Genomic DNA, 24,871 nt, shown 5'->3' on the forward strand with positions numbered 1-24,871 from the left:
ATCAGGTTGAATGAGCACTCAAAGTGCATTATGAGACGGGGTCACAGAGCTCTACTGCATCATCTGTACGATCCATGATGATGTGAACTGCATCCCTATTAATGAATGTCAACTTCCTAAACCACAGTGAAGCAAAGCCACGGCATTTTCGTCACTGCCTTGCATTGAATGTATTAAATGTTGAATATGTTTTGAACAGAAATAGTGAAACCTATAATATTAAATATGGATGATGTTGCAACATTTAGCTGTTGCTTTGTGTTTACATTTGCAGTGAAGGCATCAGGTTCATGCTGTAATGAGTGAAGGAGCAGAGACGGAGCACAGACTGCAGTGATGAAGTCCAACTGTCTGAGATAAAACTGTCATTCAACAGAAATAATTAACCACTAGAGGGCGCTGGAAGCGATTGTGTCACTGATGGTCAGTGAATAAACTTCATCTGATCTGAGGGTCATGGGTTTATAGAGATAGTTGGATAGAAAGATATATATGTATATATATATATATATATATATACATATACATATACATATACATATATATATACATATACATATACATATATTGTGTGTGTAGATGTATATTTGTGTGTATATAATATAGACACACATATATATGTATATATGTGTCTATATTATAGTATTATATTATAGTATTGTGATTCTGATACACATACATACATAATATGTATGTGTATGTATGTGTAAGTATGTGTATCAGAATCACAATACTTTATTAATCCCCGGGGGGAATTGTTTTTGTTCCAGATGCTCGGTGCAAAGTAGGAAGAAATACAGCATATATGTATATATATGTAGGTGTATGTATGTATGTACAGTATGTATATATATGTATGTGTATATATATGTATGTATGTAAATGTATATATGTATGTGTATATATGTATGTATGTGTATATATTTATGTATGTATGTGTATATGTATGTATGTGTATATGTATGTATGTGTATATATATATGTGTATGTATGTGTATATATATGTGTGTATGTATGTGTATATATATATATATATGTATGTATGTATGTGTATATATGTATGTATGTGTATTATTATACATAAATATATGTATATGTATATATATGTATTTATGTGTATGTATAATGTATAATTGCTTAAAATATACATTTTCGTATAATTGTTTTATATACATTTTAAACGAGCTACTTTTTTGTTTTACTCTTTTACGTTACTGTATATATACACACACACGCACACATTCTATAAATTAAAAGTGTTAGATTTACTCTGAAGAATATCTGGCATATGAAAGATGCCACTTTGTGATTCAATTTTTTTTCCCCACACAGTATTCTGTGTTGTGGCGCTGACGACGACTCTTTGAGTGTGATTTCTACATGGCAACTTAAAGGACAAGATAAGGCTGCAGACAGTACATGTTATACAGTATGTGGTCACGCTGATACTGTACACTGATAAGCTGCATGTGCTGTAAAACCTACAGCTCGCTTATCGCGTCTGTCTGCACAACTTCACCCTTCAGCTGTGCTGACTTAATGCTGGCGATTCTGAGTAGATTCTCCCAGAGACGTTTCTAGAAAAAGGATTGTAAAGCGAGGGGATCTTATGTGAACACATGCACATTGAAGGCTGTCAGACTAACATCTATTAATTTTTCCCCAATCTGATTTATTTATTTAATGTGTTTTCAGGTCTAAAATGGGACATTTTTCTGTCACTTTATGTAAATATTTGCCCAACAGTTGCATCTTGCTGTCAAATCGCTGCCCTGGTTGCAGACTTGTTATCTCGAGGTCTGTTACCCTTGCCCTAAATTTAAGTCTGGAGGGGTTTTTGCCAATAAGGCTACATGCACGTGTCGGTTTCACTTTAGATGCAACACAACATTTTATAATAATATTATTATTTATTCTAATCAACTACCCTGACCAATTCGTTAAAAAATAAAAAATTTTCTTTGTAGTTTAATGTACACTATGCATGTACATAGACTGACCGACCTTTCATGCAGTGTGTGGATACATTAATGCTTCTGTGACATGGAAAAATTACAATATAACTTCCTTATTAAAAAAACTGACAAATTTGTTCCTTGAGGCAAAAAAGTGTTACTTTCCCAAAAACTGCTGTAAAAATATTTATATATAATATTTATATATCACTTTTTTTATTAACTACCTTAGCCTGAAATATACATATCAAATATTAATAATCTTTTTGACATTTTAACCCTTTACAGGCCAGTATGTTAACACAACTTCAAAAAATGTAAAGGAGAATTTGATTAAAGTTGACATTTTCTGCCACTAGAAATGTAAACATATAAAAATAAAATGTACCTAGAAGCTCTTAAGGGTTGAATTAGTTTATAACTTGGAATATAGCACAGTTAATGTTGTATTTTAGTACTAATCCACTTTGCTTATGGACATATCAGAGGATCTTGATTCTTATGTACTGCCCCCTTGTGGCAGAGTAAGAGTATGCAAGTTTTTTCAGGCGTGCCTGTTTATCATTTGTGTCATACGTGTGTGGTGGCTTCATGCAGCATGTGCATACATTTAATTCACGCTGTACTGTACGTGATAAAAAATGCGACGCTTTTATTGGGTTTATGTACTGCCCTCTAGTGGCAGAGTAAGAGTATGCAAGTTCCTGCAAGCGTGCCTGTTTATCATTTACGTCACACATGTGGTGCCTTCATGCAGCATGTGCACACATTCAGTTCACGCTGTACTGTACGTGATAAAAATGTGAAGCTTTTATTGGGTTTGGACTAAAGTTCCATGATCTTGATAAAACGTTGAGGAGGAATATGTCATTATGGTGTTTATGACACGTGGTGGTGATACCCCCCCCCCCCGCGCATGACTTCATAGTGTCTGGACTTTCAGCTTACGCCTGCACAATCAGATTAACGAATAATCCAGACTGTAGGAGAATGATTTTGATTTTAAATATGATGTATGATGCATACAGTCATTATGTGCTCAAGACTTCTGTCAGTTTATGTTAAGGTAGCCACACTACTTTTTTTTAGTTTTCATGAAAAATCCAAATTAGAAAAGCAGACCACTAAACATGATGTTGCATTTTAATTTTTGCTCCAACATAAAAAAAAAAAAAAAAATGTAATTATATAATATACACAAGCAATTATATGAACACAAAAAAGAGTAAAACCAAACAAACAATGCTAATAAAGTTGTTCTTTGTAAGTTGATCTATATTCTGTTGTTACTTTAATGTTAATAAGCCTACAATGTTATGCAGAGGTGTACTTAAAACAATTTTATAGACAAATTATGAAATGTTTTCTTCATCCTAAGGGGGCGTAACAGAAAATAATAATAATAACACAGTTAGTTCTACTGCTCAGTAAAAACCTGGTTTTTACCTGGAAAAAAATGCTGCACGTATATATATATATACATACACCCAAACGCTCCCTCAGTCAGGTCTGATAGTTTTGCTTGACAAAACACATTTTCAGTACACTGACACTGGTCAATCTGGACAGATGGACAGCCAATCACAGATTAATTAAGTCATACATTAAATTGTTTCTCCACAGAACCTAAAATTTCCAAAGATTCACGTGCGATACAGCGGCGTTTAGCGCGTGTACCCTGATCACTGAGTTCATGCAAATTCTTATCTGAATGCTGCTCAATTGTATCGAGGGTCTGTGTGGATAAACCTCTGCACCAATAGCTTATATCACCGTTTACAAGCTGACGAGAATAATTTCACACACACACACACAAAAAAAGAAAGGATTGTTCTTTGGACTGGTTTCTGTGTACACGATGGTCAGAGCAAACAGTGTCTCGGGTTAGGGTTAGGGTTAGGGTTAGGGAGATGCATGCGGATGGCGCTTTGTGTGTTGTTGCACCAGGCCGTTTCACAATGAGCACAAAGCAGGATGAGTGTGCGTGATCGGGACGTTTCTTTTTTTAATGTTTAAAATAAGAGGGTAAATATGAGGAAACGTGTGAGAACAACTCCCGGGGTCCGAATCCTACAAAATGAATCGATTCTTTGTAGTTAAAGGTTTTTGCCATCAAAGCGAGTCAAAGTTTGCAAGCATCTAATCTTATTATTCATCCAGCCCTCATATATAGTATATAAATGTGTTACTAAATGAATGAAGGACTGAAAAAAAACCAGCCTTTTTCTGCCTCCTCTGATTGATTCATTAATAAATGCTACTCTACAAGACACTTTCCAGGATTAAACCATAGAAGGGAAATGCTGCCGTTTTCTCTTTTCTTTACTTTTCTTTTCTTTTCTTTTGTCGAGGGTTAATATCATCAACGGATAAAGCCGCTGATAAGTTCGTTATCTGTCTCGCATCTGAAGGGACTTTGTGTTTTGGGATCACACCTCGATCACTCAGTGTTCGCACTAATCAGTGTCTTCTGTGTCTTTTCTGTGACCTCGTCCAGTTTCTATTTAAGATTCAGGAATTTGTCTTTAAAATGTGTACAAATAAAGAGACAAATAAGTATTTGTGCAGGTATTTTATGAATTCACAGTGAAAAAACACTGCTGCGTAACTCAATCACATGCAAATCCAGATTGATGAACACCATAAAATGTACAGTGAGCAGTGATTGCCACTATGTGAGATATCTGCACTGCATAAAAAAACAAATGACTTATCGTAGGATTAAAAGTATCTGATAAGACCGTGCCTTTATTGGGCTTTAATCACAAATATCCTCATCGTCAAAGGCAAGACACATTTCAAAGATTCACCACAAATTACGAGCTCTGCACGTTAAAAAAAACCTGCAGCGTTGGAGATACGAGTATCTTTTCAAACCTTTTGCCTTTGTCCCTCCACACAGGACAGTGGAGTGGACTTTGAGTTTTCGCGTTCAAAGCCCCACCGTCGTCTCCGTTCCCTCCCCGTTTCATCTGCTCTCGCTATAAAAGCCCCGAGCTGTGGCTGAGAAGTCAGTCTCTTCTGAGTACTCGCATCCACTAAGGAAAGAGCTTCAGCAACAAACCCACCATGGGCGACTCCAAGCTCTGCCTTTTGCTGCTTCTCAGCACATCTGCCTTGACTTGTAAGTATAGCTCTGAGGAAACAAGCTTCTCTGTTTGTTAAACTTGTTTAATCGAGTTTAAATAGAACTAGATAGAAATTTTTACTCATATAATTATCTTACTACACCAGCCATTTTCATCTGTTTGACAACTTCATTGTATGCATGTTTTTATTTAACTTAACTTAGTACAGAATACACAACTTCTACTGTTTATTTAGAATTTACAAAATGCATTTTTTTTCCTCTTCTTGTGTTTGCAAAAGTCAAAAAGTTAAAATTAGGATTCATTTAAAATTGCGAGTATAGCGATAGTTGTGCAGAAGTCGCAAAATAGACATTTTTTTATGTTATTTTTGTGCAAAAAAACGAGCCAAGCAAACTTTTAACTGCAACGTAATTGGAAAATTCACAAATTCAATCCTATATTTAAAAGAAATTTAGTATTTTTTGCTTAGTTGTGTTAATATAGTTGGTGAAAATGCACAGTAATGGGAAAAAAGTTGCAAAAGTGTAATGTAAAATTCATCTGGATCTATTCATACTTGCGTTTAAAAGCATATTCTCACCGACTTTTTGAATTGTTTCTGCTCTGTTTAAAACGAGTGGGGTTACCTCAGTGCGTTAACTGTGCTGTACAAATAAAATTCCTTTGCTAAACATTCAAGGGTTGCAACATTTATTCAAGTGACACGGAAATTATTGAAAGCCTGACCCCGTCTGACCTTTTTTTTTTTTTTTTGCTTTGCTTTGCACAGTGGCTCACAACGAAGATCTGCCAACCTGCTTGTGTAAGTCACCTAAAATTGAACGTTCATTCAACACCGATTAATGATTTCATAGATGATTTCATCTAATAATGATTGATTGTCTCCTCCAGTGGCCCAACGGTACAAGACCCTGCACAAATACGAATACCAATACGTGGCCGAATCTCTCAACGGCATCAACGGAGCTTCGGCGCTCAAGAACGGACCCAAGGCCTCTTGCAAGGTACAGGAAAACGGAAAGAGGCCGAACACTCTGAATCCTTAGTTTTCCCGCCTCAAAGACTGAAAGAAGCTGATCTTTTTTTACCTCTTCTCTCTCTCTCAGGTTGAAATCGAAGTGCCTCAGACTTGTAGCTTCATCCTCCGCACCACTGGCTGTAGCCTGAGCGAGGTGGTCGATATGGACGCGGCGGGCCACGCCGTGTTCGGACCGGCGCCGACCTCTGACACCTTCGCCGCTGAAATGGAGAGGTGCGCATCTTCACGAGCGTTCGTATAACATCGGTCTGTTTTTTGCTTTGCAATTTTGATTTAAAAATCGTCGTTTTCCCCTTCAGACATCCTCTGAGGTTTGTGGTCGAGGGCGAACACGACGTGAAACTGTACCCCGAGGAGGGCGAGACGTCCACTATCCTGAACTTGAAGAGGGGCATCATCTCCGCCCTGGCTGTGCCCGCTGTGGAAGAACAGAAGAACAAGAACATGGTAAACGTCATTGCACGCAGTTTAACGCCACTGTCGGAGCTATATTTTAAGGTATTCAGTGGTATAAAAATCCCCAAATAATGACATAATATAACGCAACCTGTCACGTCTTCATTTTTTAGCCCACCATCCACGGCTTGTGCAAGACGTCCTACACGGTCAACCACAGAGAGGATATTGCGACCGACGTCAGCCTCCGCAGGGATCTGTCCACATGTGACAAATTCTCCCCACTGAGAGGTCACACCAGCTCCCTGGCACTCATCTCTGGCATGGTGAGAGCTGCATTTAGCTACATGTGTGGTTAAAGGTGCATTATGTAATAAATCTAAAGCAACTAGACATAAAATCCTCCTAATATGTCACAGAGACTCAGGATTAATGTTCATATAACAAACTGAACTCACCAACAACAACAGTACAGACAAAATATTTGCATTAAAAAAAATATTTTGCAGTTTGGCATGTGGCGCCACCTACCGCCGTCTACCAGTCATTGCAGTCAGTAGAGTCTCAGCTCCCGAGCAACCACGGGTTGCCAGTTATGTCAGAAAACCAAACCTAAAAGACCTCTGTATTTTGAATTTGAACGTAGTAACCGTTTTTGGCCACATTCTTACATATATGGCGTCTTTAAGACTGGGAACAATGAATAAGACTCTTTTATACTCACATCATCATCATCATCATCATCATCCTTTGTTTCCAGCACTACCCTCTGGCTCAGCTGATCAGAAGCTCCCAGACCTGCCACTACAAGTTTGACAACGAGAAGAAGCACATGATCTCCGGGTCCTGCGTTGAGAACCACATCCTCATTCCCTTCTCACACAAGTAAGAGAAACTCCACGCTCCATTTTAGTATGTCCTAGCTACAAGGATGCTGTGATGTTTTTTTTAACTCCATGTTCTCTTTCTACAGGGGCGAATATGGCGTCACCAATGTCGGAAAGCAAGAGCTGACCCTGGTTCTGGTTTCTCCTCACAACGACAGAGTCTTTAACCGAGGTGAGCTGCTTGCTTATTTTTTTTTATATAGTTAAAGGTGCATTATGTAATAAATCTAAAGCAACTGGCCATAAAATCCTCCTAATATGTCACAGAGACTCAGGAATAATGTTCATATAACAAACTGAACTCACCAACAACAACAGTACAGACAAAATATTTGCATTAAAAAAAATATTTTGCATACTGCAAATCATGTTTATGTTTTGAAATCATGTTTTTGGCATGTGGCGCCACCTACCGCCGTCTACCAATCATTGCAGTCAGTAGAGTCTCAGCTGCCGAGCGACCACGGGTTGCCAGTTACGTCAGAAAACAAGACCAAAAAGACCTCTGTATTTTGAATTTGAATGTAGTAACCGTTTTTGGCCACATTCTTACATATGGCGCCTTTAACTGTTGTGAAGTGAAGTCATGATAACGACACTGTGATACCTGGATCTCGCAGGTGCTGTTGCCAAGGGTCTCCACATGGAGGCTGTTGAGGACAGGAGTATTGTGCAGGATAAAGACGCTGCTCTGCAGCTCCTGAGAGAACTGGCCCACCTGCCCGAGGCTGAAGGCGAGAGGAGGGCGCAACTCTTCCACAAGCTCGTCCACGCCGTCCGCGGGATGAAGGCCGACACCCTGAGCGCCGCCGTCACCGAGGCCATCGCCGTGTCCCGCGTGCTGACCTACCAGGTTCTGGCCCAGTGCGGAACGCCCGAGTGCAGCAGCGGCATCATGCAGATCCTCAGACAGCTGGACAGCTCCTCGGTCGAGGTCGACGCCGCCGTGTTCGCCATGGGACTCGTGTCGAACCCCTCTGCTCTCCTGATCCACGACATGCTCGAAATGGCCAAATACAAGGCCAGCAAGCCCATCATGTACGCCCTGAGCAACGTGGTCAAGAGGTGAGTGATGTGAACCGCACTGATCTGGGGGAGAAATGGTTGACTAAAATGAGTGGGTTTCGTGCTCACGATCACTTTCTCTCTCGCTCGCAGGTTTTACAAAGCCGAGGAGAAAATGATCCCTGAGATTCACTCTGTGGCTGAATTCATGGCTGCTCAGTTGGGCCACTGCTCTGGCGACGAGGACAAAACTTTCCTGACACTGAGGGTAAGGCGCCTCACTCAGCCACTGGCTCAAAAATGGAGAAGCAGTAGCACGCTCATTGAATTTATCACTGTATATAATGTACAATGAGCTCAATGTTTAAGAGTGAACTGCTTTTTTTAACTTAATCATTTAAAACTTTTCATCTTAGGTTATTGGAAACATGGCTGCAGCTGTGGTTCCTGCCAGTCCCGCACTGAAAACTGCAGTGATGCAGTGCATGAATGAACCTGCCGCTTCCCAGGCTGTCCAGCAGGCTGCCATCCAAGTATACAGACTGGCTCCCGTCCCTGAAGAGGCAAGTCAAAAAATGATGAATTTGTTCAAAAACTGTAAAAAAAAAAAAAAATGTCTCTCTCTCTTCGTTGCTGATAGGCTAATTATTTTCAATCCTCTTTTTTTTCCCCCTCATAGGCTAGAGAGATTCTCATGAATGCGTTTTTGGACCACGCCAGCCCCCTGCAGAAGCGCATCGCCGCATATCTGATTCTCATGAAAAACCCCACGCCAAGCGAGCTGGTCAAGGTGGCTGAAGCCAGACACACTGAGCAGGACAAACAAATCAAGAGCTTCGTCAACTCCCACATGGCCAACATTTTGACCTCAACAGAGCCCGAGACCCAGGAGTAAGTGGAAAGCAGTTGTTTTGAAGGATGAATGATGAACAATTTGATCACAGCTAATGGTTTAACTATTACTTATATCCACAGATTGAGAGAGAAGATCCTTGATGCCCTGCAGAACAATGGACTCGAGTCTGCAATGGACCCAACCAAGTTCTCTCGCAACTACAAGATCGGATCAGTTGAGGGCAACATGATCTTTGAAGGATCCCACTATCTGCCCAAGGAGGCCATGCTCGAGATGACCCTCAAGGCTTTTGGCTTCGACATTGACATGATGGAGGTAAATAATTTCAGCCAGGAGGAAAGATTTAGATCTGACAAGCTGTGCTAGCAAATGCTAAAAAAAAAGATAATGTGTCACCTTTACAGATTGGTATGGAGGGCACAGGATTTGAGCCAACTGTTGACGCCCTGTTTGGAAAGAATGGATTCTTCCCCGACACTGTCATGAAGTCGATCTACTTTGTCTCCGACAACATGCCACTCAGAGTCAATGAGATCATGCAGAGCTTAATGCCTGCTCTGAAGAAGGACAGGATGAAGAGACAGGTATTCATGAGCCTTTGATTTGTATGAATGTACCACATATAGCGCTAGTATTGATGGGACTGGAATTTTACAAAGTGATTGATTACGGACATTTTCCCAATGTGCAGACCACCCAGAACCTGATGAGGGAGATCGGCCACAACCTCAAGAAACTGATGAGCGACCTGGAGACCGCGCAGGCCCCTGAGGCGATGGTTTACCTGAGACTTCTGGGAAATGAGCTCGGATATCTGAAGACAAAGGAAATGGAAGAGATGGCCTACTCCGCCGTCATGATGATCGACAGCATGTTGAAGATGTTCCCCGTCGATGTAAGGAAAAGAAACGCGTTATTTGAGCACAGCTGACAGTCGCGTTTGACTTGCTTATGATTTAAATGTCCGACTTGTGTTTTCATCTGCCACAGTTGATGAAGGCTTTGATGACCAAGGCTGACAACACGATCTTCGCCCACTACATCTTCATGGACAATGAATTCTTCCTGCCCACTGTGACCGGTGTGCCTCTGAGGATTGCACTGTCTGGTACTTTCACCCCTGGAGTCAAGGGTGGACTTAAGGTTGCTCGTGACATGGTAAGAATCCCTAAATGTGAACATAATTGGATTAGGCTTGTTTTGATTGACAGCATCAACACAACATGTTTTCCTCTGTTTCCAAACAGACCGAAGTTGCCTTCATGCCATCCGCTGGAATTGAGTTTGTGACCGAGGTCGGCTGCCACATCCCTGAATATGTCGACTCTGGATTAGAGATGCACACCAACATTTTCCATGAAAGTGGACTCGATGCCAAGATCTCCATGGGACGCGACTCAATTAAGATGTCCATCCCTGCCCCAAAGAGCCCAACAAAGCTCATCAAAATGACGTAAGCCTAAGCAAAGTTTTCAGGCATTTGTGTGCAGTCCAATTTTGAATATAAGATAACAGCCAAACTCAGATTTTAACTTTCCAACGCTTCAATTTCAGAAACTCCCTGGTGGCAGTGACTGGATCAGAGAGGAGGACCATTCCCCCTATGGTGATGGACAAGGTCGATGTTAGAGAGTGCACACCTGTCTTTGCTGGAATGAAATATTGCACAGATCTGCAGTACATTGATGCTTTCTCTCAAGACACGTCCCCCTACTTCCCCTTCACCGGAGACAGCAAGTAAGCAAGATCTCCCTAAACCGACAATATAGACCATTCTTTCAAATGAAACTGTTTTATTAAGTAAGAAATATCACATTGACCTTTAATAGATTTGTTGTGGAGCTCCATCCTACTGGTGAAGTCACCGAGTACACCGCCACTGTTGCCTATGAGCTCCTCTTGGAGGGAGATGCCAAACACAAAGTTGACTCTGTGAAGTTCACTCTGAGGGCTGAAGGTAAATAACACGACGTGTGGACAATCACAATCACAATTGTGGCTTAAATGGCCCAAGATGTAATAATAATAATAATGCTTTACTTGTTTCGACAACAGCTGCAGAACCCACTGAAGCCAACGCTGTATTGAAGTACAACAGGAGGAAGCATGTCATCAGTGCTGACATCCAGATCCCCGACTACGACGTAGAGGCTGGATTCAGGCTGGGCGTTGTTGACGGAAACACTAAGGGCAAAGGAACTCATTCAATCTCTCTGGACTTCGTCAACAAGAACGTCCCTCAGCTCTCCCTGGTTGGCCGCGCCAAGTAAGACTTCAACCGCAAAGTTCTCATTCGATTCAATTCAATGAATATCACGTTGACATTACGGTGGCTAACTTAATGTTTATTTCAGTCTGAAGACCATGAATAAGGGCATGCTGCAAGTCCAGCTTCGTATCCCCTCAATCCTCACCGATGCCACTGTCACAGCTAACATGAAGCGCGGTGAAGCGTTGGAGCTGGAGCTCAAGAACGATGTCAAGTTCCTGGACTCCACAGTCGAGCAGAAAGTTGCATTGATATATGGTAAAGTAGCTTTTCCATATTTGTCCTTAAGTTCCAACTCATTCCGTAGTTACCTCTTAGATACGTATATACATATATAAATCCTCACCCGAAACCCTTGTTCCATCTGTACTTTTGCAGACGCCAGCAAGATTGAGGTCGACTTCAAGTCCGATGTGATTGCCGCGACCAGCCTGATGCCACTTGCTCCCGATATGTTTGAGAAGTACACCAACCAAATTCTGGACATACAGGTGGGACAGACTGACATGAAAGTCCGTCACATCTTCAGGAAGTTTGTGGAGGTATGAGTCTACACACCAAATTGGATGCAAACATGTGCGTAAAACTAGATATTTATGAAAGACTTCTTTTTAGGCCGCAAACAACCACATGGAGAAATACGGTGCTGACATGCCTTACATTCAGAATTTCCGACTTCCTGAGATGCCTGAAATTACCTTGCCAGAGACACTGTTCTTCAATCAGTAAGTCTTAAATACTTTACAGTTAATGTTTTAAACGAGTTGTTTATCCCCAAAACATTAACATTTTACTTTTGTCCTTTTAACAGTGAGGCAAAGGCTGTGTACTACTTCAACAACGAGCGCTTCACCATTGCCATCCCTGTTCCTCTTGGAGGGAAGTCAACAGAGGAGCTTAACTTCCCATCAGTTCTGACCACACCTCACCTGTCTCTGCCCCGGTTTGGACTGGAGATCGTTTCCATGGAGATTCCTATTCCAAATCTTGTCGTGCCCGAGAGCCTCGCTCTGTCTCTTCCTCTTTTTAACAAAGCCGAGGTTTCATCTCTGTTGAAGACCAACCTGTATGAAGCGGAGGCCTCATTTGCTGTGGGAAAAGATGTCGTAGAAACACCGAGCTACTCTGCTAAGTTCGACATTAAAGGAACCTCCCCAATTGAGATCCTGTCAATGGAAATTAAAGGTATTTCAATGTTTTACTCACATTTAAAAAAAAAAAAATTCTACTCCCACTTTTGTTTGGTATGCTCTATATGATGTATGCTCTTTTCTGTTTTATTTAGGCTCTGGAATGGTAGCAACAACTGACTCAGTTAAGGCCAATTTGAAGACCTCTTTGTCCCATAAGTTCATTGAAGCCAGCATTGACATCACTGAAGATGTAACCCTCGCTGACAAACTCACCTTGAGGTCCGACAGCAAGATCGAAGCCACAAGTACATTTGGTCTCAATTTTGACCTTGTGCATACAGGTATGGCTGGAATCAATACTGAGGAAATCTCTGGTGATGGCAACTTTGAGGGAAAGTTCAAAGCTGGACCCATGTTTGGCAAAACCATTTCCACCCAGTCCTTTACCATCTCCCCATTCAAGCCAGAAGCTAAGATTGACTCTACTCTTGAGTTTGACTCCACATTTGTCAAGGCCCGTAACACAATCGCAGCGTCCCTTGCCGATAGTGAATTCTCAGTTGTGTCTAAAACCAATGCCTTTGACGATGTCTTGACACACGTAGCTGAGCTTTCTGTGAAAGACTACAAGCTGTCCATGAAAAGTGATGCCAATGCCGTTGCTCTTGGTATGAAGATCCACAACCAGGCTGACGCTTCCGCTGGTGCTAGTGAGATTGTGTTAAGAATGGAGACAAATGCAGATCACACTGAAAACCGTGTCTACTCTTTGCTGACTGCATCTCTTGATGTCAATGGCCTGGCTGTAAACAGCGACGCCACCGTGAAACTTTTAGAGAATGAGGCCACACACAAGGCTATCCTGAGAATGAACAAGGAAGGTTTGACCACAAGTGGAACAACCACCCTGCAGAGCCCCCTGTCCCTGGAAAACACGTTCAATGCTGGACTTGACGCCTCAAGAGCTACGTTGTCCATTACCAACAAAGCTGCGATCCGTGATATCAAGTTTGACAATACCAACGCTTTCACCATGACTGTTTCTGGCCTTGACATTAACTCAAAGGTTGAAGCAACAGCTAGTGAGTATGCCTCTTACACTCATGATGTCACCGTTGACGTGAAACCCTACACTCTTTCTGCAAATGTTAATAACAAGCTGAACCTTCTGGCTGCCAACTTCCTCAATGAGGCTCATCTGCAGGCAGAGCTCTTCAAGATGGACTTGACTGGAAATATGAAAGCCATGTACGGTGAGGAAGAGATCAAACACACCTATCAGGTACATTATGCTGACATGGCTGCTAATGCTAAGTGCAACACCATTGGAAAACTCTTTGGAACGCACATGAGCCACAACACCGAGGTTGAAATCATCGGTCTTGCTGCCAGAATCACCAACGATGCTCGCTTCAACTCGCAGCCAATGCGCTTCGATCACACCATCCGCTGCAGCATCGTTCCTTTTGATTTCAACCTTGACGCCATCTTCAATGCTGATGCAGACTTCGTCATGTACGGAAAGCACAGCTCCCAGCTCTATGGAAAGTTCCTCCTTAAAGCTCAGCCCCTGGCTTTTGCTAGCACTCATGAATGCAGGGCATCAGTAACCCACAAACTAGACAATGACTTCTCCTTGGAGGCGACATTTGACAACAACATGAATACTGTTTTGCTACCCCAAGAGCAGAGAGCTAGCTTTAGGATGTCATCTAAGATGAACGAGCAGGTCTTCACTGAGGGAATAAGTCTTTACAATAGTGCAGAGAGAGCTGGAGTTGAGGTTTCTGGAACCATCCTCACAAACATGCTCAACACAGAGTCCGCAGACAATCAGGAATTCACCATCTCTGGCTTCCTTAAGTACGACAAGAACACAGACAGTCACACAATTCAGATTCCTCTCATTGAAAACCTGCCTGCTTTCCTCGAAAGCATGAAAGGCGTTGTTGTTCGTGTTGCTGAGGCACTGCAGGACTTAATCAACAATAAGGAGATGCAGGCTAAGCTTGAAGCCCTTCCCCAGCAGATGCGCGACTTTGTTTCTCAATTAAATATTGAAGCACGAGTAACTCAACTGAAGCAGTTTTTCAGCGATTTTACCCAAACTTATGCCATTTCAATGGAGGATGTGGAGGCCACTTTGACAAACCTGAAGGATAATGTTAGAAAAATGCTTGGCAATCTGACCTTTATCATTCAGAAATTTACTGCGAGGATTAAGGAGCTTATTGTTGATTTCGCCTTCCCTGAAGACATTATTCAGAAAATACAGGAGCACCTGAACGCATTCAATGAGGAGTATGACATCAAGGCTATGGTTGTTTACGTGATTGACACAGTGATGGAGATGTTCCAGCATATTGACTTGGAGAAACTGAAAGGCAGCAGTATTGCATTCCTGCATGACATTGACAACCAGATTAACCTCATATCTAATGTGCGTACAATGTTGATTGAAATCAAACGAATAATTGAAAGGTTTGATTTTTCAGAATTCGTTGCTGAACTTAAGAGATTCTTTTTAAGCTTGTTCAACTTTAACCCTGAAATTAGGAGATTCTTTACGTTCTACACAAAGCTTTTCACCAATACAATTGACACCGTTATGGAAGTGATACAGGATCTTGACATGGTCAGTATGATCAACAAGTTCTTAACCAAGATGAGGGACTTGACTGTGAAATTTGAGGTGGACCAAATGGCTCAACGTATCCTGGAAAATGCCGTGGAGCTCATCAAGCAGTTCAGAATTGAGGAAAACATCCAAGCTGTGGTCACCATGGTGAAGGATGCAAACATCCCCGCCAGATGCATGCAAGCCTTCCATGATGCTATTGAGTACTTGAAAGCAACTGAGGTCAAGGACATGATTACACAGCTAAATGTGTACATCGAAACAACCGTGCAAAAGCTGAACTCATTGAAGTACAATGAATTTGTGGATTATACCAATGAAATGATCACAGAGTACACTGATTTCGTAAATGAGCTGATAAGGACCCTTGAAATAACCCAGAAACTTGAGAAAACAAGAGAATTTGTTAATACCGTCTTTTTGGCCGTTAGCGGCATCATGGAGCGTCTGAGAGAAATCAAAGTTGCAGAAGTGATGAAGTCAGTCAAAGATATCATTGATGAGGTTGTGCTGAATAACCTGAAGACGTTCTTTGACTATGTCAAAGAGGAAATTAAGGATATGGATGTCAAAGCTATAATAGCTCCCTATCTGAACCGTGCCATTCGTTGTTATAGATTTACGGTATCTATCGTCACTGACATAATCCATGGTGTGGCTATGATGATACAGGAGATGATGCCTGAGCAAAAAATCTTCAGTGAGATTAAGCAAATCAGTGTTGGCCTAACCAGAGAACTGAAAAAGGCTGAATGGATCATTCCATCCTTCACTGTTCCTTTCACCGATCTTACAGTTTCCTCCTGGGTGTTCAGCTTGGATAAGCTTGGCCAGTTCCCAACACAGCTCGACATCCCCGAATTTAACATCCTCGGCTCTTACCATGTACATGCCATGACAGTTTCCTTTGATGACATCAAGCAGAGAATAATCAATCTTATTGATATGATTCTGAACTTTCCTGAGTTCCAGATGCCCGATATGGATGCTTACTTTGGAGACCTGAAACTGAACTATCTTCCTTCCATGCCTGAGTTATCGCTGCCAGAGTTCACTCTTCCCGAGTTCTCATTCCCTGCTGTGCCACACGTGTCTGTAGAGAAACTTGTTAAGTCTCTTCAGGTTCCTGAGATCAAGCTGCCAGCCATCCCCAGTGATATTATGGTCCCATGTTTTGGAAAACTCTATAGTGAGATCAAATTCGTAACTCCCTTCTACACCATCAAGACTAACGCTGAGTTTGAGAACACCACTCAGAATTTGAATTCACCTCAGTTCTCTGGATTCCTTACGTCCCAGGCCACATCTCCAAGTTTTGATATCTTGAACTACAAACTTGACACCACTGCCCGCATTGCAATCCCCAAATTTAGTCGTGTTGTCCTAGCCGAGACTCTGAAGTTCGACCATCTTTATCTTGGAGTTAATCACCAGGCATCTGTGACTCTCTATGGCCTATCAGGTCAGGCCCAAGCCAAGACTACACTTAAGGCAACTACTGAACCTTACACTGCTGAATTCACAAACACAGCATTTATTGCGATAGAGGAAGGAATGACAGCCTCTCTTGATACGACTTACGTTCATGAAGTGAACATCCCAATTGTTAACATCAGAAGTGTGGCCACTGTCACACAGAAATCAATTGTTCGCCAAGACGGACTCACCCTCACGCTTTCAGTTGACAATGCAGGAACTGGCAAAATTCAGTCTGAGGATGTCAAACACAAGAGCAACTTGAACTTGTCACTCACTCCCAGGATGGTCACTTTAACTTTCTCTGGCGAGACAGACTGTCCCATTATGAAGATGAAACAGGAAATCACTGCTGAATGCTCCACCCTTTCCTACTTCAAGTTTAATGTCCGCAATGAGGCAGAGGCACCAGTCATTAAGAACAGCCTTCTTGTCGCATCCGGATATGCCAACCTTTACGATATGAAGATTGAGCTGAAAGCAAATCACGACACAGAACTTCATGGCGCAGTCAGCACTGGAGTCATGTCCAATGGAATTAACATTGTAGTCCATCCCTTTGAAATTGTTTTTGATTTCCAAAACAGAGGAAGTGCTAAGCTCTACATGGATGAAGATACGATGACTAAGATGGAGGTTCAGAATGACTACTCTGCACTCTTCAAACCTGACAGCCAACAGGTGAATGCAGTAGCTCTGGCTCGCCTGGATCAGTACAAAATGTCTTACAACGTCACAGTTAACAATAACAAAAACGAGGCTGGCATCTTTGTTGCCTTAGACGGTGAGGCCAATCTTGACTTCTTGAAATCTACCGTCACCATTCCTGAGTTTAAGCTGCCTTTTGTTAACATGCGTACTCCAAGTCTCATCATTACGAACCTGTACGAGCGCGCAGGATTGGAAAACATTTTGACCACCACTCAGCAGACTGTTGATGTGGATGCCAAGGTTGTCTATCAGAAGAGTCACACTGCCCCACTTGTTGCCGTGATGGATCTGTTCCAGATTCCTTCCATGGGTAACCTGATCTCAGAACTGTCCTTCAAGTCTGCCATCATCAATCTGAATGTCAATGCTGGTCTCTATGCTGAAGATGATCTTGTGTTCCGTCTGGGAGCCACCACAGTCTCTGTGTTTGATGCTCTTAAAGCCAAACTTGACGGCACCACCAGCCTTACCACCAAGAGAGGAATCAAGTTGGCCAACTCTGTGTCGCTTGAAAATCGCCACATCGAAGGCACTCATGACAGCTCCATCACTGTGAATACTGAGACTTATGAACCTTCAGTCTCTGTGGCTACTAATGGAAAGATTTCCCTGCCTATTCTCTCCATGGAAGTCAACCAAAATCTGGTCGCAGACATCAAAACCAAAGCAAACGCTGCCTCTACCTTGAGGATGAAAGCTGATTTCAACATCCCTATGATTATGGCAGTTGGAAAGGCTGAGGCTGACCATAGTCTGAAACTGGAAGGAAACTTTGAGTATATTTCCATGGAATCAACCACCAGAGCAACTGTGGATAAGACTCTGCTTGAAGACTATCTCCTCATTGGACTCTTTGATAATGAATTCAATATGTACCTGAATACAGATGGTCTGCGCTCCACCCACAAGATTATTACTGATGCCAAATTTAACCACGGCACCAACAAAATCTTTGGCCTGGATGTAAATGAGAATCTTGCCATTGAAGCCTCCCTGACCCGTGTCTATGGCGTCCTGAAGTACATCAGCAACAACGAAGCAAACATGTTCAGTTTCCAGACCACTGGAAAGCACAGTGCTCAAATGACCATCGACGTTACACCGATGTCTTCTTGGATTGCCGATATTGAGATTGACATCGCTCAGCCAAGCAGCCTGGGTGACCTCACCATCTTTGACAAAAGTGTTGTTGAAATGACCCTTGCCAAGCAGAAGATATCCTCCAATGCCAAGTTTGTGAGCCCACTGTACAGCACCAACCTGTTGGTGGAATTCGATGGCGTGGCTCCTGTCTTCAAAGTCACCATTAAGTCCTCTGCCACCTCTGTGATCGTCTTCTTGCAGTATGACCTCGATGGTGAGTAGTCGAAAGTTCAAACCGTAAGCAAACTGTATTGTATCCACTTCTCTTAAACACACCTTAACTTCTTCTTTTGTCTTTCAACAGCATCCACTACTGTTAACTTTGAGGAGGATGCTCTGAAGATGATTAGCAAGCTTTCCCTGACCCATAGTGACCTGCTCATGGATGTCAATCAAGTCATCACTCAGATCTTGAGGTACTGTAATTAGTTTTAAAACACACACAAAGTAAAATAACTGCTTTTCAGCTGATTCAAAATTAACATTTTTTGTTTCATATTTTAGGAAAAAACGCCAGGCTGATAACAGGTAAACATTATATTGACTATTATGTATAAATCTCTCTTTGACTGTTAATGTAATGTGAACAAGTCCCGAAAATTTGAAATGGTATCTTCTCTCTTTTAGCGCCTCTCGCCACACCCTGAACGTGGACATCACCAGTCCTACCTTCACCGATGTGAACCTTCGTTATGCTGCTCGCAGAGATAGTATCAGTGCCTCAGTATCAACCCCATCCACCGGCTTCCTGGGCTTTCAGTTGAATCGCAGAGGTCCATCTCAGATGACTGCAAAAGTATACGGTCGTTATCCTGTAAGTATCATTAACACGACCTGTCTTAAACAACCTAATTACAAAAAGACAACAAAAGCTAACCACAACATTCTGTTGTGCTCTGTTTCACAGTCTGCCCCAGAGGTTGATGTTGACGTCATGGTCATCAAATCGTCTTCCAAGGGTGCTGATAAGATGAATGTACAGATTGCCTACAACATGGAGGCACCAAAGCTAATGCTGTCTGGCCTGAAGACAAGACTCCCTTCCATCATGTCTGCATTCACCATGTTTGCTGACAAGTACCAGATCACGTCACACGCGGAGCAGTTGAAGGCCGTGTTTCATGACCGCATGTCCAAGACCCGTGACGCCATCCTGAGCTACGATGATCAAATGAGCCAGCTGTCAGTCTTCTTCAAGAATACCGTTGTCGAGTACCAGAAAAATGTCCAGGTCTTACTGGATGCTGTCGTCAGGATCTTAAGGGAGACCAAGTTCAAATTGCCTAGCTCTGATGAGATGACCACTCTCCCAGAGGTCTTAAAGAAGCTGACCAGCAGCATTGCCGCTATGCTAGATTCAACCATCAATTGCATCTATGAAAAAATGGTCTACTATTCTGCCTTTTTGGAAGACATCAGCGCAGTGAAATTGCAAATGCCAATTGGGGATGCAATTACTATAGGTCAAATTGTAGATCAGGTCAAAACAACTTGCAAGAGAGTGTTTGCTGAACTGGTGGATTTGGTGAAGAAAATGGAAAGTCTTGATACAATGCTAGAGAAGATCGGTGAGACCTTCCACGCCCTCGTTGAAACATCTAAGGTGTTTGTTGACTCTGTCAAATCCGACTACTTAGATGCAGTGTTCGTCAACATCAATGACTGGCACCGTTACCTCGTCAGAGTCATGGGGGATGTTGTGAACAACGTGTACCTCTATGTATTGGATGGCACCATTGAGCCACTCAATCACGCGTTTGAGAACATGATCCATGTTGTGGACGAGTTCAACAACACCGTTCATGGTCTCCTGAAGCAAACCTCAGAGGAGGTTCAAGCCTACGTCAGAGTTAGTGAGGGCAAACTTGAAGTTGATCTTCCGTTTACCTTCCAACTGTGAGGAACCCTCACACGCTAAGGCTTAAGTCCACATGATACACTACCATCTGCTCTGAGCAGATCAGCTCCTTAACCATATTTCTAGAAATAACTGTAACATTAACACCAAGTAGCGTCATCTTAATTTAGATGGATTACTGTGTACAAACTCTGTGAAAATGTGTCAATGCATTGTAACAATTGTCAAAAAATCTTGAAAACCTTCAATAAATACTCAAATCCAATCCTCTGATATTGTCTGTCTTCTATTCATGGAGTGTTTTTGTAATTCATGTCCAATCTTATTGTGAATACGAGCAGTTTTTAAACAAACTACAGCACAGTTAGAGTTTGCATCTTCATTAATCAGTACTTGTCCAATTTGCTGACGGTGTATGCTTAAGTTCTTATTGTTCACCAAAGCTTTACCGTGCCCTAATTTACTATATCTGCAACGCAACTGTATTATTGTCAACAGTGGGATTCACTAAATGCATAGACAATAACAAACAACTTAACAAAATAGGAAAAAGTAAAACTATCTTCAGCAATGTTGACAGTTTTCCACTGTCCACAGCCCTGACATTACAAACCCACTCGTAAAAAGATCCAGTCCAGGTTTTTCGAGCCGAACGGTCAATGTACGGCAAAGTAACAGGGCACAACCATTCCGATGGTTGCACTCCTCCTTTTGAATTTACAAAACCTTTTGATAAATATTCTCTGCAACAAATTGACACATTTTTATGTTGCTACGATTAACATTCACAGACAAGTTAGCTTAATATGCGAAACGCTAAATGGCCGACTTCCTGTTGAATTGAGGCCATGGTCCCAATAGACTTTTTTGTTCGTCTTTGGATGTGACATGTTCCCACCAAGTTTTGTGAAATTTGGTGCAACTTTGTTTTGTCTTCGCCCTATTGGCTTTCACCTTTGGGGGCACTACTGAGCCATTTCGCACCGCTTTTACGCATTCAATTTATCTTATAAAATGCTTCGCCATGTCTGATTTGCGTACTAGTTTTGTCAGTTGTCAGCAATGTTTAGTTTGTCAAAATGAGATCCTGTAGTTATCAAACACAGCCTTGATTTGCACACATGTAACGCCATCTAGGAAACAGAAGGGGTCACTGGAGCATTCGTCTTAAAAACTTCAATGCAGCAATAAACTCTAAACTGAACATCCACAGCGACATTTCTACACATTTCCAACCAATTTTCCAAATTCATAATAACAACAATAAATGTAACGTCTACAAAGTATGAGAATAACTTTTCACATTCAAAAAAAGGCAATTTTTCCTGGAATATATAAACAAACCCCAAACAAATAGTTATGTATTTTAATATGATTATTTATTTTATTTTAGAATTCATCCGTACTTGATTTATTCTACCTCATTTTTTATATACTGTGAATATTATATCTATGCTCTTGTTTTGCACTTATCTGTATTCGTGGCTTATTGACCCCTGTTGAAGCCGGAGTACATGGAGTCTGTTTCATGTAGATTATGTAATTTGTTGTTAACATAATATTCCTGAATACTGTATAATGTTTTCCATTGAAAATAGTGTTGAAAAACGTCTAAACATACAATTTTAAACCCATAGGATTGTGTTGACTGAATGTCTTTATTCTTGCTACACACATGGTTTGAATAAATATGAAAACAGGGAAAGTCATGCTCAGCTGGGCCCCTGATTGGACCTTTGAACCATTTCCTTAACAGTACTGGAACATATTATCAAGCAGTTCCTGAAGAAACAAGCAGATACCAGTCGATGCAATACAGGGTAATGTTTTCAGGATGATAATATAAGCACCTGCAATAAAAGCTGCCTGTGTAATCATTTATGTAACAGGTAGACCAGACTCATCCATTCAGGTGAGCTTCATTCATTCACCACCAGGGACTGTGAAATACTGGAACATGTGCTTTTCACAATTTTGAATTATGCCTGAACACACACATACAGACCTGGTTATATTGGAATACTCAGTCGTAGGAATAACACATATACAAAGAGAATCATATATTAATATCAATACACTTTTTTAGACCAAAACAAAGCCCTTAATCCTAAGACTAATTATAATACAAAGTGTATCAGCTTCAGTTGGCTGTACCTAATACACTGGAACATGAATTGTGTAATGTACAAAAGACAATGGATTTCATGGATTGTTATTTATTTTTTTATTTTTTTTAAATAAGGCAATTCAAAATGTGGGCAAGAGGATTGGCTACATATGATTTCTTTTTTTGGAAGCAAAATTTTAAAATGAAAAAAGCCAAAATTATGAGGGGGGAAAAAGTCAGAACTGAGAAAAAAAACAAAACAATCATAATTCTGATGAAAAAAAGTCAGGTTTGAGAAAACAAAAGTCAGGATTGAGAAAAGTCAGAATGCTGAGGGGAAAACGTCAGAATTGGAAAAGAGTCTGAATTCTGAGGAAAACAAGTTTTTTGTTTTTTTTCTTGAACGAAAAAAAAGTCAAGACTAAATAAGTGGGCACATGAAACCAAAATAAACCAAAAATCATGAACGGGTAAAACTTATTGGGTAAAAGAAAAAAGGCTGGAAACAAAAGAGTTTGAAATGAAGCAAGAAGAACGTCATGTTTTTGACTTTTGCTCTGTGATATTATCACGTTACACAAGCACATGCATCTGTCCTATCATTTACTTTATGTGTCATAAGCAATCACATCCAGGATCTCTGCAGTGACGACACGTGTGAGGCATTGATTGATTTCTATTGATTTGATGAGTTTTGAAGCTGAGCTCAGCTCACAGCAGATTGAGAAACTGGACTTTTAACTTGTGCTCATGTGCAGATCGAGCTAAGTGATACTATTCTATTATTACTATTACATACTATTCTATTGTAAAGGAGTCTTGAAAATCATTTTCCTGCCGTTCATTTTGAAGTAAAACACAGGAAATAGTAACTGCTGACTTCCATTGTGTTGTTGTTGTCCTTATATTTTTCTTCCTACTAGTCGGTTTGGTTTTGGCACGTTAGTGACATCAACATGAATGATGAGGACGGGTGAACGATGAGGACAGGTGAATGATGAGGATCTGTGAGTGATGAGGACAGGTGAGTGATGAGGACAGGTGAATGATGAGGACAGGTGAATGATGAGGATCTGTGAGTGATGAGGACAGGTGAATGATGAGGATCAGTGAGTGATGAGGACAGGTGAGTGATGAGGACAGGTGAACGATGAGGACAGGTGAATGATGAGGACAGTTGAATGATGAGGAAATGATGAGGACAGGTTAGTGATGAAGACAGGTGAACGATGAGGACAGGTGAATGATGAGGATCAGTGAGTGATGAGGACAGGTGAGTGATGAGGACAGGTGAACGATGAGGACAGGTGAATGATGAGGATCAGTGAGTGATGAGGACAGGTGAGTGATGAGGACAGTTGAATGATGAGGACAGTTGAATGACAGGGAAATTATGTGGACAGGTGAACGATGAGGACAGGTGAATGATGAGGACAGTTGAATGATGAGGAAATGATGAGGACAGGTTAGTGATGAAGACAGGTGAGTGATGAGGAAATGATGAGGACAGGTGAGTGATGAAGACAGGTGAACGATGAGGACAGGTGAATGATGAGGACAGGTGAGTGATGAGGACAAGTGAATGATGAGGACAGGTGAGTGATGAGGACAAGTGAATGATGAGGACAGTTGAATGATGAGGACAGTTGAATGACAGGGAAATTATGTAGACAGGTGAACGATGAAGACAGGTGAATGATGAGGACAGGTGAGTGATGATGAGGACAGGTGATGAAGACAGGTGAGTGATGTAGACAGGTCAATGGTGAGGACAGGTGAATGATGATGAGGACAGGTGAGTGATGAAGGCAGGTGAATGATGAGGAAATGATGATGACAGGTGAATGATGATGAGGACAGGTGAATTGTCACTAATTAAAGTCCCTGAGTGACGTTTGTGACCTTTGACCCAGTTTGACTGACACTTTATATGGTCAGCACTTTAATTTGTAAAGGTTGCCTTTAATGAAAAACAGTTCATGTCCCTTTGTCCTTTTTGCACGACTTGTACTTGAGTAAATGTGATCAAAACAGTGGTACTTTTACTTATGCTAATAGTTCAGTAGCTATTTCTGCTTCACAATATGTTTTCAGAAGGCCGTTATAGCAGTGTTTACACACACCGTGTGTCACTTTATTTTCACACTCATTGTACATTAGATTTGGTGTCTGGAGACCCATTAATATTTCTCATTTTTAGATAATTGAATGTTGCATATTACATCTTTAACTGTCCTCATGCTGTTTTATCACTAAGGATGTGTGTGTGTTAAAAGTCTGCCTGAATGGAATAAAACTTGTTTCTG

At 41.4% G+C, this 24,871-nt stretch overlaps 1 protein-coding gene across 1 annotated transcript; it reads left to right on the top strand.

The window, feature by feature from the left end:
• Window positions 1-5,024: 5,024 nt before the first annotated feature.
• apobb.1 (apolipoprotein Bb, tandem duplicate 1) lies at window positions 5,025-20,500 on the top strand (the record flags this gene model as incomplete). The annotated part of the gene is made up of 29 exons (XM_083898580.1): window positions 5,025-5,079; window positions 5,817-5,849; window positions 5,939-6,051; window positions 6,154-6,299; window positions 6,386-6,533; window positions 6,656-6,808; window positions 7,243-7,367; window positions 7,456-7,541; window positions 7,990-8,434; window positions 8,528-8,642; window positions 8,791-8,937; window positions 9,054-9,265; window positions 9,350-9,545; window positions 9,635-9,814; window positions 9,922-10,125; window positions 10,221-10,388; window positions 10,478-10,683; window positions 10,785-10,967; window positions 11,060-11,187; window positions 11,286-11,496; window positions 11,585-11,757; window positions 11,878-12,041; window positions 12,115-12,224; window positions 12,311-12,684; window positions 12,785-18,814; window positions 18,905-19,016; window positions 19,105-19,128; window positions 19,228-19,414; window positions 19,508-20,500. The coding sequence occupies 29 exons, from the start codon at window positions 5,025-5,027 to the stop codon at window positions 20,498-20,500; spliced, it is 11,421 nt and encodes a 3,806-aa protein (XP_083754706.1).
• Between the last annotated feature and the right edge of the window lie 4,371 nt (window positions 20,501-24,871).

This window comes from Microchirus variegatus (genome assembly GCF_963457635.1).
Source record: "Microchirus variegatus genome assembly, chromosome: 12".
NCBI lineage: Eukaryota > Metazoa > Chordata > Actinopteri > Pleuronectiformes > Soleidae > Microchirus > Microchirus variegatus.